The sequence below is a fragment of the Apteryx rowi genome, unplaced genomic scaffold (genome assembly GCF_003343035.1).
Source record: "Apteryx rowi isolate R43461 unplaced genomic scaffold, aptRow1 scaffold_135, whole genome shotgun sequence".
NCBI lineage: Eukaryota > Metazoa > Chordata > Aves > Apterygiformes > Apterygidae > Apteryx > Apteryx rowi.
The window spans coordinates 549,855-567,928 of record NW_020447586.1 but is presented as its reverse complement, the minus strand read 5'-3'; the positions used below and the strand labels follow the sequence as shown (position 1 = coordinate 567,928).

General features: G+C 35.8%; 1 protein-coding gene across 1 annotated transcript in view; it reads left to right on the top strand.

Moving 5' to 3' along the window:
• ADAMTS19 (ADAM metallopeptidase with thrombospondin type 1 motif 19) overlaps window positions 1-18,074 on the top strand; it is a 121,368-nt gene that overhangs the window by 46,786 nt on the left and 56,508 nt on the right. Inside the window, exons 7-8 of the mRNA XM_026056969.1 lie at window positions 10,206-10,346; window positions 11,490-11,640. Of these exons, the coding sequence (XP_025912754.1) occupies window positions 10,206-10,346; window positions 11,490-11,640 (292 nt within the window). The remainder of the gene's footprint in view (window positions 1-10,205; window positions 10,347-11,489; window positions 11,641-18,074) is intronic.

The window sequence follows — 18,074 nt, the reverse complement described above, 5'->3', positions numbered from 1 at the left end:
ATTTGATTCAGTAAAGTTTGGAACCTAGAGGAAGAAGTTATCACTTCCACTGATTAAAATTAAGCACGGTAGGATTCATATTAACAAGGATGGCTAAATTAAGGCATTTGACGTGGGGCATTTAGCCTCAGAGGCGGAGATCCTCCGTTGCTGTGCAAGGAGCCGGTGGTATGGTGGGCGCGTTTCCTCGTGAGCCCCAGCATCCGTCCGGGACGCCACGCGCCCAGGAATTGCTGCGCCTTCTCATTAGAGGCACCTAGGACTGGCTGCTCGTTTGAGGCCGAGCAGAGTGGTGGCTCTTCGGGTCGGCGTCGAGGCATTTGGAGGGCAGTGGCACTGTTTCTCTCCTCCCTGCATACATCTGCGGGGTACACAGAAAGCTGGCATCTCCTCCCTGTTAGTCCAGCAGCTTCCTCAAAGGTTGTGTCCACCAGGAGAGTGGGCTTGCGTTTCTTTGGGGAAAAATACAGGAATAAGACTCTTCGTCTACTTGGTCAGGGGCAGCAGCAGTCCTTAGGGGCAGGGACAAAAAAACTCAATAAAAATCTCCAAATATGCCTTCCCATTTTCAGGGACAGACCAAAAAGGCAGAATTTGTAGCTTCTGGTAACTCCTGATAAGCATGCTTTATTTTGTTTACTTGTGTCCATGCCACAGATGGTACTGTTCTTTTCTGAGGAACTTACTTGGTTACATTTCATTTAAATTTCAGAATGTGGTATAAGAATAAATTAGAAATTTAAAAAGTGAGACCTTTTCTGCTGTTTTACTGCATAGGAAGAAAGATATTTTCCATCTATAGTGCATTTTTCAGGAAATTTTCTGCTATGAGAAGACTGCTGAATTAATCTCTTTTAACAATCAGGACATGTTTAGTTCATTCAGAAATGAACCCTAAATGTAGCAATATATGATCTGAAGGCACTGGAGCGCTGTATGAAATCTCTTGAAATGAGCAAGGTAAACAGTTATTGAAGTTAAAAACCTAACTGTTTCTTGCAGAAATAAATACAGGTTTAGTTTGTTGCAGAATATCTTAGAAACAAAACCTAGTGCTCAGGAGCTCATGCTGTAGGTAGTTGTCTTTTGAGATCCCTTAGTTACAGAAATGTTTTAGCATGTGTAGCTGCCTTCATCAGTCGTGCATATTTCCCCAGTTAGTCCTGCAATCCTGCATTCATGCTTTTGATTTGAGTAAATGGTAGACTAAAAATATGAAAGGACTGGGATCAACGTCACTATATTTTGTTTTATTAATGTTTTGAATGGTTACTGCATTCTTTTTCCAATGTCAGGTCTTCTCCTCCGAAATAGTATGAATTTTAAGCTTCTGATTTTGTTTTTTTGTGAAAATTTTCAATAACATTTAACCACTGGCTTACATAAATTATTATAAAATTAAGAGCCAATAGGATTTCTGAATTTGTTGATCTAGGAGGCGTAAGGGAAGTTAATTTCTTGGCACCTAAAAGGCTTTTCCTTTGTTTTGGCATTAAAGTATCACTTTACTGTTGGTAGGGAACTTCCTGTTTCTGTTTTACACTTTCATATCTCCCCTTTCCTTGTTGTAGAACTGGGGCCATTATTTATCTATTTCTTTCTCCAGTTGTTATGCAGAAAGACATATATCTTCTAATCTGAATACGTCCTCTTAAAATTTTGGCTATTTTTTTCTCATGGTTTGTATAAGTTGTACACTAGTATGAAGGAGAGAGACTAACTAAGATCTGGAATATTCATAATGAGAGAAAATCCCTGCTGTGAAGTTCTCAATAGTAATAAGCATAATATATGAGTCAGTGAATTTTTAGGAAGTAAATAGTAAAAAACCCCTTCCAAATACACCTATCATTTATATGCTGTGCATTTGCTAGCATTTCTCTTAAAGGAAATTTGTTTCTTGAGAGAGAGAATGTTTTGTACATTAAGCCAACTCTGATTTCTTGGTAAATTATTGACTTAAAAGATGTTTGCAAAGTATAGGTTACTTAACCAAGGATATATACTGAACTGATGTGTCAGTATAGTTACTCCATTCACCAATAATTAAATAAAGCCTTCATTTAATAATGCTGGTAGTGATAGCTCTGGAGACCCTCCCTTTCAGGGCTCTTGCTTCCCAGCATCCCAACTCAAGTTACCTTGTGGTCTGACAATGTTGGCCATTCGCATGGCGGTCACTGCTATGGAGGAAAGAAGCTACTGCCTGGGCTGGTAACCTGTCCCCAAATAATCTCCTGCTTCCTTCTTTTTCTCCTAAACCTCTGGTCCCATGGGCTGTAAGGACACTGATAGAGGGTGTAGGGGAAGTGTCTGTCATTTTCACCTCCTCCCAAATGCACAGTCCCTTGTTTTCCCCCTATTGCTTCTTTCCTTAATTTTACTCTCCTCTTAGATCAGATGATTCTTTCACACCATTCTTCAGCGCCACCAAGCCAGAGGTGTCCAAAGCTAGGTTTCTCAGTCTAAATTTAGATACCTACATACAGATATGAATGTACCTATAGATATATAAATAGCCATGTGTTTAGATACTTAGATATAGAAGCAGCCTGACTCTCAAAGATGTTGAGCTTGAACTATTTTGACTGATTTGTGTGGTTATGGAGTTTTCTGCTCAAAATTAAATTATTGTTGTTTGTCAGCTTAAATGTAAATGCAGGAACCTAACTTTGAGCAATATAATTTGAAAAGCATGGCTGCAGTTTGCAAAGTTGAAATAATTTTCAAAATACATACAGAACAAATTATAAGAAAATAACCTTTGCATACACATATTTGTATCATTAACAGATTTACAGAGAAATGGATACGCTCCTCTGCAGTTTGTGGATAGCTGCATATAACATATACGTACTTGTATACTATTTTTGGTATCATATTACTGGCTGTGGTAATATTTGCTGCCCTGATAGTTCAAAACTGTTCACTTTACATTAAATTTCATATATGAAGTGTAGTACTCGCCTAATTAAAAAACTGTTTTTTCTCATTTACTCTCAACAACAAGATACAATACTTCCACTTTTCTTTGTTATTTAGCTTGTTATTCTGATAAAAAGTAATAAGAGATTTTCATTTTGCATATTGCAGTACTTTATTCCAAACAAGATTTACACTGGAATTGCCCAAAGAAATACTGCCATTTTTTCTATCAGGTTAAGAAAAGAATTAAGCTACAAAACAGTTGTTCAAAAACAACTTCTTTAAAAAAAATAAAAGCACAGTACACTGAGCTACCTTTATGCCCTTTTATTTCTCTCTCTCTCTTTTTAATTTTTTACTTATTTTAATTAAGTAAAGGTATCTGTCAGAAGTTTAGGCATACCAGCAAGACATTTAATATTCCTCCAAAAATATTAGATTGAAAGTAGTGGCAAAAAATGGCGTGTCCCAGAAAAGCACTCAAAGGGTAGTATTCTGTCCCTGAACTTGCCTTAAATTCTGTCGTTCAGTCTGCAGGCTTTAGCAGAGGTGTTCTTTAAAAATTGATAGCCTTTGGTCTTTCTGCATGCCTATCACAGCAGGCATCTGTGCTCTGAAATTATGATGCCGATTTACATCTGCCCAAGATATTACTGCCTGAGCAGTGAGAGTTTGGTATATCATCATATATCAAACTTCCCAGTGGTCTGGAAGTTTTCCAACGAAACATATATGTAAGTAGAGATGACAGAAGAGGATGCAGTTTATTATGTATTTTGCATTTCCACTTGCCCTTTTTTCAGTTCAGAAGAAACAGGAAAATGTATATGATTTGTCAAAACTATAAAAAACTAATTTATTCAGTCCATGTTCTAAGGACAGTGACTCAAGATAGATCTTATTTTATCCAAACACTTTGCATCCATGCCTAAGAGAAACCAAGCATGACTAGCCTTTTGCTGATAACTGGACAGATGAGGAAAGAAATAGCTCAGGAAGAAATGAGGCTAGTTGTTGTGAAGTAGTGCTGTTTAGCAAGCCTCACATTTTCAAGCACTGCACTGGCATTTTTTAGCAAGTTAAGAAGATAATACAATTTTATTACTCGAAATTTAGAAGATAGTCAAGTCTTCCGCTAGCAATCTCCCATTTCTGCTGGACTGTAATGTTCCAGGATGGATCTATAGTTAATTTTCCTTAGAACAGCATGTGTTAACTGAACAGTTAGTAGCTGAACAATAGCCTACAGAAGGCATAGCCTTGGCTGATATGCTGATCATTTAAAATAACAGTGAAAAAGTTGACAAAAGATTGTGTATATCGTGTCCAGGTTTTTCATTAATAGGGAGATGAACATCTTTTTTGGCAATTCACTGAGTAGATGATAGCTCAAAGTTTTATTTCCCTAATGACATATTTATTTCAGTTTGAAGACATGTTATATTTCTGTGGTTTTTCTTGGCGCAGAATTAAAGACATAAACCATAGACATAATTGTTTATCTTGACGTACTTCAGTTTGCGGGATATAGCCCTGGCATCTTATTTGCCAGTGGTGCGTACTTCCCCTATATCATATACTTGCTTTAAAAAAATCAAGCAAGGGGCCATGTGTAGCTTCGTGTTATGATGCTAAATAGAACTGTCACATCAAAGTTTTAAATTATTTATATACTCAAGTCACAGGACCATGACACCATGCTATGTCTAGATCTGGCTTGTTGAGCATGGTGATAGAAGGGTTGGAGTGAGAGAGAGGAAGGCAGCTGTTCAGCAAAAGTTACAGACTCAGCTGGACAGCAGCATGCAGTACAGAATAACTTCTGTATATTAGTATACATGTTGTATTTCTTAATCGTTTTAAGATTGAAAATCTAATCTGAAGTTGTCAACATCTTAGAGTCCCAGCAATGACTAACAATGATCAGCTAAATATATTTCTTTTTTTCTTCTTCTTCTTCTTCTTCTTCTTCTTCTTCTTCTTCTTTTTTTTTTTTTTAAACATCAGGTAATTAATAAGAGAATTGAGGTTTCCATGTCCAGCAGCAGGTTCTTCCTTTAAAGGCAAAGTTTTTCCAAAAGAAATTGCCTCCTGCATTTTACTATCACAACTTTTTTATAGCTAGGTTACTTGCCTTTCTATGCACTTCAGGGTAAATAATTCGTTTACAAGTAGAGCCATGTATCTTACCCTGTTTATACAACAGTCTGTGAAGCCCTCCTTGTATGTTTTAAATTACTTAAAAAATTCATGCAAGAAACAGTATTTCACTAACAGGAATTAAAAAAAATAATCCTATAGTAATGCATACTCTCTGCATTAGTTAGATAAGATAGTATATATAAGCCTGCTCCTGGGCTGTTTGTTTACACCATCATCTTCTGTGTAAGGATAATAACGTGGTAACACTTCAGATTTTTGTTGTAAATGTGCAGTACAAGTGCTGACAAAGTAGCCATGCGCTCCCTGTCTGTGGTAGCTAAAYGAGTGGTGTTATTTTCACTTACCAAATACATCCTTGTGGTGCACAAAATCTCAGATTAGAAAAATTGTTGGGAGTAATTACAGAATCACTATGGGAGTAATTATAGAATCATTGAACTATTAAATGTCAGATAAGCTGTCTGCTGCACAAAGGGTAAGTTTTTCCAATCATTCTCACTCTGTCATGAGATTAAACTGATACTGCTATTCTGGATCTGCAGTTTATACTCATCCCTCTGCTGCTTATATTTCTTTGGCTAAACTTTCATGTTTTAGGATTTGGGAATGTATTTAGGATTACTGAGTATTCAAAAAACTACCCTGGTTCCTTGGGTACCTGCTTTTATGCTTTTACTAATCCATCTCTTCCTGTTCTCCCTCTTTCCTAGCCTCTCTCATGGTTAGTGACCTTATAAAACTGAACAATAGCTTCTATTCTCTATTATCTTTTTAATTAAATTTTTTTTAACAGATAGACCTAAAGCAATTCTTCACAGCTATCTGAACTCTCCCAACTACTTGCTCTTAAATTACATTTTTGAATACTAGTCAGTATTTGTGCCTGCATTACCCTATTTTTGGTTTAATAGCGTCATTATTGCTCATCCACAATACCATGCATTTAAGTGAAATGTGATGATGATAGTCAGGTCATCATCTGTYGTTTGTAAGCCAAAATGAAAATAAAGAAAAATAAAAACTTTCCAACTGAATAGTGTAGGGTCACTGACCAAATTTGATGCCATGGGTGTAGTATATGTTTGAGAATTTTGCAGTCCTGTAGTGTGAAGAAATATGAAATAGCACTTTATAATGCAGACCTAATTCTTCCCAGAAGATCTGTGTGTAGCCTCATTTACCTTATTTAAATATAGCATAGTGATTGAGGACCACTTGTTGAGACATAAAAGAGTTTTTATTTCTTAATACTCAACTATAAACAAAGGAAATCAAAGTGTGATATTTGGTACGTTTTCAGTATGTGGGTTGACACAGGAATGAATTTTGTGCCTGCAAGAATATAACTATTACTCTGGTTGCAGGGAGAGATACTGTCATCTATCTTGAATCCAGCTGTACATATACACTTTTTCATATTTGCAGTGATAGAGAAGTGTAAAAGGATTACATTCTTCACTGAAAAATGGAACCAATATTTGCCTCCTACTTTCAGGGATCTGAATTGCTAATTCTGAGTTCTAAGCACAACGAAGTTACGGGATTTTTCTTTTTACTGTTCTTAGTGCACATTAAACATCAACAGGGATCATCTTCAAAATCTAGTGTAGATTGTTCCAGCTTTCTGCATGATATCACAAAAAAAAAACCCTGGCAGTGGTTTTTAAACAAGTTTGAGAGGTTTTATAAGATAAAAATATTTTTTCAGTTGACTTGACAACCATGTATAATGTTAGTGTAGTTTATTTGGCCAAGGCTCTTTGTCAAAATACTTTTAAACTGAGATTATTAAAATGTAGTTTGGTTGCAATGTGTGAGTTGAAATATTGCTAATATTTCAGTTAGGGAGTTTTTCTATAGGATGCTTCCTACTTTTCATATTATATGTGGCATATATATTCTTTAGCCAGGATGCATGGAGCATTTTTATATCTCTGTGAAAATAATAATGCTTCTGCTCTTAAAGCAGTATTTGATTGATTTCCATATAGATATTATGTATTTACTTGTTAAAGTACAGCACTGTCTTCTTTGTTAATTATGTTTTTTCAGATTATTAGCAAGTTTATCCTCTTACCCCAAACTCCTCTGTCTTCCTCTCACATGTATATGTAGTTGCCTCACTCTTGCATGAGGTTGAGTGACCTCAGGAGTGGGAAAGAGGAGCTCCTGGAGAGGAGGGGCAGTGAGCCCAAGGCTAACGGAGTGAATTCTGTAGGAAAAGCAGTGGTAAGATACAGAACAGCACCATGAACAATCACACACAGTTTCTGAAATGCCTTTCTTCTTGTGAAAGAATGCAGTTGTCCCCATCATGTAGATGGTACCTGAAGGAAGGTTAGAAAATACCATAACTTAGAGATATACTGCAGTATGAGCACAGAATATTTTTATATCCTTGACAGTTAATGAAGAAGTAGATCTGTGTGCTTAAATTATTAATCTATTGCTGGACAGAAAGGTAGCAATGACTGTTCACCTTATATGTTGTATAATGTGGCATAGTGAAAGAAATAGAAAGTCGACTACTGCATTTCTACTCCTATGTGGTTTGGTAATTGATATTAGGTCAAATAAAAGTATGCAGTCATTTCTATGCTATAGAAGAGATCAACATTGTGGAGAAGATTTTTGAGAGTTTGGCAAAGCTGGATCTGTTGCTGTTTTGCAAACTCCTCACATATTCTCTTGCAAATTAATTAGTTGATATTAGCATAATGAACTGTACTTCTCTTTTGAACTAACTGTTCATTCTGATAGTCAAAAGCTTTGATACTGCTCTTCAATACTTGCTGAGTATTTTGTTAAGTGTACTTAATCTGCAGACAGAAGTGTATTTAGGAATGAATCCTATTGAATTAGTGCAGATAACTTTGGACTTCACTTGAACATCAGAACTGAGTAGGAAGAGTATTACAAGGATATGGAAGTTGAAGCATTGGTATTAGATCTCATTATTATTGCTGAAAGTTAATGTTGCTGATGTGTATACATGTTTTTAACACTTCCCACTGTAAAAGACAGTGTTGTCCTCAAAATTCATGTACTTATAGAATATACAGAATGCTTCTTTAATGTTAGATTAAAAAAAAGTGTTACACCGATGTTTTTACGTAGTGGTGTCTAGTGGAATTTTTTGAAATGGTGAAGATATTGATTCAACTCAGCACACAAATTTGTAGATGATTTTACAAACAAGTTGATCACAGAGCCTGATTTTGAGAATTGTTCTTCAGAACAGCTGAGAGAGAATAGTAACCAGAAATTATTTCTACAATGTGTGATTTATGTTGTTTTGACTCCGTATAAATGGAAACCATGAATTTGTTGATGTCTGCTCTGTATGTGTGCTCTTTATTTCAAATCATAAATGATGTGTCATGTATATCATGTATGATACTGATAAATGAGTTCTTTTACAGTAAGAAATTACAACTTGAAGAGCTGTAATCAAACTCCATTTCTTGTGCGGTCAGCAAACAAGTGAAGTGACATGAGATTTTCCTGTGTGGTGGTCTTCTGGAAGAACTATACTGTGTATATAACTCTGGAGTTACGGACATATAAAATTCTGTATATTAAGCATTAGGTATAAGAAAAGAAAATACATATGAAATTATATATAAGAAAAATATTTAAGGAAAGTGCAATGGCACTTTCTTGTGGATGTTTTGTCCCATTCGGGCAGTTCAGGAAAAGAGAGAAGTTAAGATAACAGCAAAACAGATTTCTTTACTTCAGTTACGCTGTTCACAATTAGCAAAATTATCTCATTCAGGCAGAGGCAGCTGTTCCAGTGCTCCAGATTGCAGAGTGCACACATAATTGTAAGAGGCTGAACACTCTTAATAGCCATGATAAAGCCCTAAAGGGGGGTTAAATTCCTTTCATTAGTAAACACAAGCTAATGCAGTTTGCAAAACTTGATGTAAAATTTGACCTAGTCCTTGTGGGGAACTAGGATAGAGTGGAGAAGAAAAGTGAGCTGGTGTTTTTGGTGATGGGTGGCAAGCCTTTTTTTGCCCTTTGGCACTACAGTGTCGTAAAATTTAAAGCAGCACAACGTACTCTAGTTTCTCTGCAGAAGTGGCAAACTCCTCCCATCTATGCAGTCCCTTAAGCAATTTTACTGTTCTTTGACTGAAGGAATCGGCATGAGGTATAGTGCTTCATTCAGTATAAAGTGTTGCTTCCAGCAGGGCAGGCTGGAGCTGCAAAATTCCAGCTCCACTTTGGATACAAGGCTCTGGAGAGTGTCCCCATACTCATTTATAAATCTTCAAAAACAGCAGAGCGTCTTTTATTGATTCCTCTTATGCCTGTCAAGCACGTATCCATGTAGCTACTTTTGAAAACTTTAAAACGCCTTTTTCATTGAAATCTGCCTTCTTCCTCCCTGTTTGCCTATTGCCAAAGAGAGTGACAGTGAGTCCTTCAGTTGAGAGAAAGCAGTAACCTCAAGCAGATTATTAGTAGAATTTTTCACTGCAGTGCCATATATGAGAACTCACTGGGGTGATATGGATGCTGAGTCTTTAAAATCAAGATTCATTGCATTGCTTCATCGGTGTTGTTTCTAACAGTAGACATTAAAAACACAGTTAAATGATTTTTTAGATATGACAATCATACATTAAACTAGTAAACAATTTAATGTCCTATAAAACTGTAACAAACCATTTACATATAGAATTAAGACAGAATCACTGCCAAAATGTAGAATGATTCTATGATTTTATTAGCTAAGTTTCCAGTGCCTTTTTGCCCGTTAGCAAGAGAAGTGTAGTTCATTAAAATCACAGTAGTTGTGTGAGCTTGAATATTCAGAAGTTGTCTCAAATTATATATTAGACCACTGATTGGAAGTTAATATTTCTCATCAAATGAATGAGGCTTCACTTTCACTTTTCAGATGGTGGACATAGAACTGTCTTTTGGGCAAGATACCATGTACTTTTTTGAAAGGTATTATGGAAAAAAAATCAAAAGAAATTTCATGCCTGTACCACACATGAGTTTCTCTTAGCTACTTGCAAGAATTGTGGCTTACAAACATTTTGAAAACATTTTGTTATATTGTTGTGTTTTGTTTTATTTTTAATAACTTCAAAATTCAGCATGGGAATAAATCACGACAATGACCACCCATCCTGTGCAGATGGTCTCCATATCATGTCTGGAGAATGGATTAAAGGGCAGAATCTTGGTGATGTTTCATGGTCCCGGTGCAGCAGGGAAGATCTGGAAAGATTTCTCAGGTATTTCATTCAGGAAAAAGAACTCTTACTATTTGTCTACAAGTGGTTGCAAAAAGTATCTTGCAATTACAATTTTCTGCCACTTCCATGGGAGATTAAATGGGAAATCCTGTTTATGTAGTCCACCAAAATAATTTAAATCATAGTGAGCTAGATAATATTTGAAAGGTTGCTTAAAATTAAGCTCTCAAATTTCAGCATTTATTTCTGTTTTTATAATATTTTCATATGCCACTATATAGTTATGTATGAAATATTTAAATATGTTTTAAAATATATTGATGTACAATATATATTCAAAAAATGTTGGATTGTAAATGACCTATGAACATTATACAGATTCTGTCTGGTTTGTCTTTCAATATCAAACCATGCAGCATAATTGCATAGAAATCTACTGTAAAGTATTTACTATAGAATAGTATACCTAGAAACCAAATTTTTTTGCTCTGTTTCTCTAAATAGGAACTACTTCACAATGCATAAGTTTATGAAATTAATGAATATACCTGTTCACAATTTACTTGCAACAATTAGGAATCCTCAAAGGTCTGCTTTATGAAACTGGAATTGTTGATAGAAATCAGATGTGTCCGTTCAGAACTTAGAACTCCCTGATTTGGTACATAAGACAGGTTTAATTATTTTCAAGTTTTTCAGCTTTTGAGAAAATTTAAATTTCTGATGACCAGCTCAAAAATGGATGTATTTTTAAATATATATGTATAATTTAAAGTGATTAAGGCCTTGGTAGATGTGGAAAGCAAGCTACACAACTGCCTGTGTGTTAGAAACTGTCTATTTTTTAAATAATTGTTTAAATCTTAATCCAAACTATAATCAGTTAAGTCATATTTACACTAAAATGTTTTCCAGAGTTTTTCTGAAATTCCTATTACTGTTGATAATTTACGTTGTGTTTTTGTAAATGTGGAACATGAAGATACACCATTAAATTATATCAAGAAAGCAAACCGATTAATTTATATGGAGTCATTTCTTTGAATGCCAGCACAATACTGACTAATAAAAAAACCCTTAGGATTTGTCATTCCCCCCCCTTTTTTTTTTAATGTCAAATGCATGTTTTATGTCAGTGTGTCTTTAGGATTGCTCAGCGTATAAATCTCTGCTTATTGCCAGGTCAAAGGCCAGTAACTGTCTGCTACAGACGAATCCTCAGAGCCTCAATTCTGTGATTATTCCCTCCAAACTCCCCGGGATGATGTACACTGCAGACGAACAGTGTCAGATTCTTTTTGGGCCGACTGCTTCCTTTTGCCAAGAAATGCAGGTAAGGATGGGCATACACTTCAGAACACATCTACTAATTCCTTTCTCAGCAAGAGGAGTTTTTTGTGCATGTGTTTGAGAGAAAGGACATAGCACCTTTGTAACTAGGAGTTTATGTTGCCCTTTCCAAAGTTACTGTGAACATTTTCCATTTATTTATCTTGTAAGCCCTGCTTTGGATTTCCAAAAATACTGCATCGTATTATATGGTATCATATCACTGATATATTCCTTGTAATTTAGAAATAGAAAATATTGTCATGTGAAGTCCACCTCAATGTAAAGAACTGATTATTTGCCATTTATTCTGCTGGGGCCTGATTTCACCTGTCAGTTCTGCTTCCCTGTGTCTTGGGTATTGAACCTCCGTGTTTAAACTTCAGGTTGCTGTGCCTGCACTATCTCCGAGGGAGAATAGCGCTATTAGCTAGGCTCTCAGTCCAGGCAAGTCCACCCTGCTTCCCAGCACACCCCCTGCAAGCCCAGACAGAGCCTCGCAGTGCCACGGCAGTAGGAGTCTGAGTATCTAAGCAAGTTTGCTCCAATCCCTTCATGCCACTGCACTAAACAGTATCTCTATACGTTAATCTGAAAGAGACAGATTAACAAAATTGCAGTGCTCTGCATAATTTTGTGGTTTAATGCTGGTAGGCTTCTCACTGAAGAAGCATTTTAAGAATGGTTTTAATAGAGAAAAATTGTCCTTTCTTAACATAAATGGGACAGGTACTAAACAGGTAGGGTGCCCTTGAAAAGGTAACCAAGACAAGATGAGGCTATTATAAAGGTATAAAGACTACGAGTGTGCAGAGTGTGGGTTGATGGAATGGAGGTACGGAGGGACTGCGAAATGAAATGTCAGCGGAGTTATGCAGAGAGCCTGGAAGGGCCAGGAGTATTTAAAAGGAAAGAATAGTTCCTCTTTTCTTTACTTCTTTCATGCTCTTCATCTTTTCAGCTTGGAAATAGTACTTTTTCTTTAGCCTGTTCCAGTGAGGAATAATCTTTATCCTAAAGTTTCTGAAAGGAAACATTGCAATACATGTATGACTACCATATGCTGAGACTGGCTCACCTAAAAAAAAGAGCTTTAGGTTTCTGATTATCATTTTAACTATCTTCTTTAATTAAAACATTTTCATTCTGAGTGACTGGCAATAGAGCTCATTTACGATGATTCTACACAGGTTCTTAATTACTTCCAAGCATCCTTCTACATAAATTACAATCTACTACTTGATTTTTAGTAATGTATTTTATATTACAAGGTATGATTTTGGTTTCTCATTCTCTAGAAACCTATTTCAAACAAGAAAATGTACAGAGTTAGCCCCCTGTTTCTTCTAGGTCACTGTCATCTTTAGCAGATAAAAGATTTTTAAAGTTAATGCTGTTACATAATACCTTTATATGCTTTTCATTTCCCTGGACATGTATTCTCCTTTAATACCTGTGTTGTTTAGTTTTAATTCAGCCATACCAATTCAGATACCTAAATGGTCCCATGCATGTTAACTGTCATTCACAGATGCCTTTCCCGTGTTTCTCTCAGACATGTGACTCTAAGGTTACTTCAGTTTTCATTTCTATGTTAGAAATGTTAGAAAGTTAAATTCAGTATATTACCCTGATAGCATTTCAGTTGTTTGTGTGGAGAATACTTACACTCCGGGTCTTGGTGTATATCTTGTCTGTTTCTAATCATTATCTTCAATAATTTTCTCTAATTTTAGCATTTTTATGCAAGAATACACACTTTAGCTAAACCAATTATCATCATCCTATTTTTCCACTTGTTGGATCATTATTGTATATTAAAATGGTTAATTTAAAGAAATTCCCATAAAGTCTTATTACGTCAGTGTAACTTAAATCCAAAGATATGCAGAGTTTCTTTGAAGAAGGAACCTGGCAATGATGGAAGACCGTACAAAAGGCTGCTGATCTTTTCACCTGTTCCTTTTTTCTATCAGACTGCAATTTAATTCTAGCTCTTTTTGGTAAGTCAAGTGTGTTACTTCATAAGCCAGTGGTCCCAACAGTAAGAAAAAGGGAACTTAATAACAGTTTTGGAGAAATGTTAGAGGGCAAGGATCCTCTACAAAATTGATATCCCTGAAATAGAAATCATAAATGCAAATACTGAACCATAAAATGATTGTAACTCATTTTTAAGAATTTTGGGTCTGTGTTACTCATACCAGAAATTACATAAAAAGATGCAAAAGACACTGAAGGCAAACCCCAGAAAATCTAAGGAGGGCACAGGTGAGGGAGAGAAGCTCTGTTGCCAACTCTAAAAGTCACCTTGATGGTTTCCTCTGCATTCTCCTGTCTTGAAGCAAAATTTACCCTTCCTCCTTCCCCACACACAAAAAAAAAATCCAGAAAATTTGGTCTTTAGACTGTAGACCTGAAGAGCTAGGTGTAACAAGCCTGTGTCTTACATTCAGATCTCCTTTTGTTCCTTGGAGTGGGTCGTAAATGAAGTTGTTCTGTTAAGGAAGATACATAGGAGTGTCCTAATCCAATAGAATATTGTTTCTGTTGCAAGGAAGAAACTCAGAGTAAAGAATAGACCACAGTCCAAAGGGTAAGAAAGCCATCCTCCTCATGTTTCTAGTGTGTATGAATAGTGGAAGAAAATTGTTGCAATTTAAATGGGGCTAGGACCAAGCTATAGAAACTTTCCAGAAATCCTTCATGAGTTCTGGGCCATGGACTGTGCAATGTTGACATTTTTTAACTGCAAAGCTCATTTTAGAAACTCATTTTTTATCATTTCCATTTCAAATGTGATGATGTTCAATGAAAATAACAAATAYGTTGAATTTAACTTACCAAATAATCGTATTTTACATATTATGAAGGTGATGCAAAGCTGATTGAGTTGACTGTGCAGATTATTGTGGCTGCCATTAAAGAAGCCAGCATTTGGAAGGCCCTTCTAAATTTAAGGCAATATTTCAGTAGTTGCAGTATTCATTTGTTACAATAATTATTTTACTATGCACTGGCAACCACTGAATTTTCAGTGAAATACAAACTACTTTCTTTTATCACCGTATACTTTTTAATAATAGGATCATTCCATTTTTGGAATATTCCCTGCAAAAAATTTCTAACACTTTCTGTCTTTTGCTCTGCCAGTAATTGGCTGTTTATTGTGGTTACAGTTGTCCTAGAGAAACCAGGAAAGTGAAGAGAAACGTACCTGAAGGTTCTTTTAAAATTAAATAAATCAACAGTTTACAGCCAAGACTTTCTTGGATACATTCTACCTGCTTAACAGTACAGGCACCTTGGTGTGACTATGTAGCAGACAAATTATGAACTATATCAGAGTCTTTTTTTTTGAGTATAAGATCATTTGATGACCAGACTTTCATGCAGTTTTTAACATTAAGCAAGTATATTTTATGTGTAACAACCTTTCAGCCAAGAGAACAATTGAGTAAGGATGAAAATTAATTTTCTTAATGATCTAGAAACGTTCTTCTAAAAATGTCGGTGCTACAAGCACCAGAGCATTTCTGCTGAGATTTAATTTTCTACAAAAGTAATTATTGAATAGCACTTTAGGATAACTTACAATTGCATTATATGGCAACCTCTCAGAAACTTTACAAGTGCCAATGATTCTCCCTTGCTGTCAGGAATCCCTTTTTATGATTTAATGGCTAAAGCAAAGGACTAAAAGGACCTACTCCCATATTTTCCTAAGTGAGCCCCCCACTCCTCTTTCATGCATGATATCTCGACTTTATTTCAAAGGCTTCTTATTCATACCCTAAGCAAAATTTATAGACCCTGAGAAAAAAAAAGTGCGAGTGTATCTCAGGGTACAAGATTTATACCATGTCACTGTGCTTGCCTTGTAAGGGAGCCAAGTTTGCTTTTATGCCCATAATGTGTCACACAAGACTCAATTAGACCCTAACATTGTTTCACATAACAGATAGCAAGAGCGTGACCCAGAAGTAGTCCTTGGTGATGAAATGAGATTGTGGAACTCGCCAAGGGAATATAATTTTTGAACTATTAAACATTGGCTTTTAAGATTAAAGTCCAGGATGTGAATGCTATCTAGTCAGTTCCACTAAAATGATTCCTGTCATAACACAGCTATGATCTTTGCAAAGTAGTAGGACACTGCTTATATTTCATCATGATTTTTAAGGCATTTTGGGGAACGATCACAATGAAGAGAACAAAAGTCATTGAAATATTATAGCCATGGCGAAATATCCATCCTTGTCTCCACCACCAGACTTTAAACAGTCTTGACTTTGCACGAATCTAGTTCTGACCTGCTTTTTTTTTTGTCTCTGTTCCTTACTCTCAACTGGCATCTTCTTTCCAGATGCTTGTATGATTGGAATAGCATCCCTATCAGGCACACAAATCTCCCTCACTCTTTTAATTCAAAAAAAGCTCCTGAAAAAGCTGGAATGACCTCTGCTATTTCTGTATTACACTCTGACTGTCATGTGATATTTTACTAGCTTTTGCTTTTAAATACTTGTGATAAACTCATTCTTTCAAAGGAAATATTTTGTTTGTGTTTGGCAACATTTTGTTTCCCAGTGTGCACACAATGAAATATTTTAAAGGTTGTGAATAGTCTGATATCATCAGTATAACTTTATCACCTCCAGCAATTTTTATTTCCCCTGGCTAGTCTAACTAACTGTAACTGCTCTTGTACTGTGCTTAGGACAGATGCCTAGTAGTTTATGAACATTAACTTAACTATCCAGATTCTGAGTGAATGAAACTTTTTCCCCTGAAGGAGTAAATTTCTATTTTAGAAGTTGGGGCTCTGATTTTGGAGTGACTGTAATATTGCTACTGGCCTCCAGATTTCTATTAGTTTGCACTTCAGTCCTAGTTTAATTTGCAGCATTAAGGGTTTTTAGTGAAGAGGCTGAGGTGCTCATTATGATTTGTCCCCATGCAGAAATCCCCAGGTGTCAAAAGTTAAAAGATAACAGTAATCTCTAGATCTCTTACTTCTGCAGCAGAAGCACAATCTGACGAATGACTAAGGAGACTATTTGGAGTTTGAATGAAATGCAAAGTCCAGAAAAAATTTATAGGTCATCCTCCAATTTTAGTAATCCCACTTCCTGGGTTTGGGAAATCTCAAGGTCTAGAATGAAATATAATAGTCTTGGATTCTTATTTTTAAAAATTAATGAAGGGGAAGTGAGCTCAAAGATGTGTCTAACTGGGGGGAATTAAAAAATGGTTCATAAAGAGGTGGTGTAGAAGTATTTGCAGAAACATGCAGATGCATACAAAGCACTTGAGCAAGTCAAACATCTTGACTTGATTGACTTTAAACAGCTCAAGTGCCTCTGTGTGTTTAGGCACCCAAATCCTTGTAAATCTGGCTTCATGTCTTCATAAGATTAGAAGAATTTTTTCGGGATTTGTAAGGAACTGTAGGTTTGTTGTCAGCTGTTCTGCAGTCTTATGCAAGTGAAGTTGAGCACAAGGTGAAAGTGTTTAAAACAAAACAAAACTAAACTAAAACATGCTTTAAAATGTGATGACATAAAGGAAAAATTCACTTTATTTTTTGAAAACCTGGATGCCTTTTCCTCAAATATGGTCATTGAGGAATGAAGATTCAGGTATATAAATAAATTTTGATTGAATTACAAAAATTACATTCGCATATATCTTTGTTTCAATGAGCTTGAGTTGTGCCAAGAGTATATTCTGTCATTTTGCAGTTGGTACTGAAGCACTTCGTCAAGGTGGAGCATTAGATAGTCTGTCACATCTGCATAGTCCTCTGAAACTGTCCCAGTAGTCTTGTTCCTAACTTTTGGTTCTTGGCTCTGAAGTTGTATCTTAAAATGAATGATTAAAAACAATTTTAGAAACATAAATTCTGTTTCTTCTCTAAACTCTTTTGAACAAGAATACCAATTACAGTTGGGTATTGAAAGATATTTGTTAAAATTATCCCAGCCATAGGATAGATATTCTGTAACTTTATTTTAGGATTTGCATGGGCTAACTGTTGTTTTATCAGTTCAGCCTCTTCAAAAGCTTGACACTGTTATAGGATGGATTAGAAATCTTGTTTCTGTACAATGCTTTGGCCCTCCACAATCCTTGATTTTTTTTTTATTTTTAAAGCTGATACTACAGACAGTTTTACTTACAAGACTCCCACTGGAACTGTCCTGTTCCCTGGTTCAGACACAATCTTTTATTGAATTATGTTTCTTGTGCAGTGAGATTTTTTTCAAGGTAGCATAAGATTTATCACACCATTCTCGTGCATAATGTAAGGGACCAGAGACTCTTATAGGTTTCCTGACGTAACAAATCATTTCAGTCAGAAAGAGCACGTCTGCTGGCAGCCCTGGGTTCTGAAAACCTGCTGATCTTTACCTTTTGTCCCCCTTTCTCTCTGGA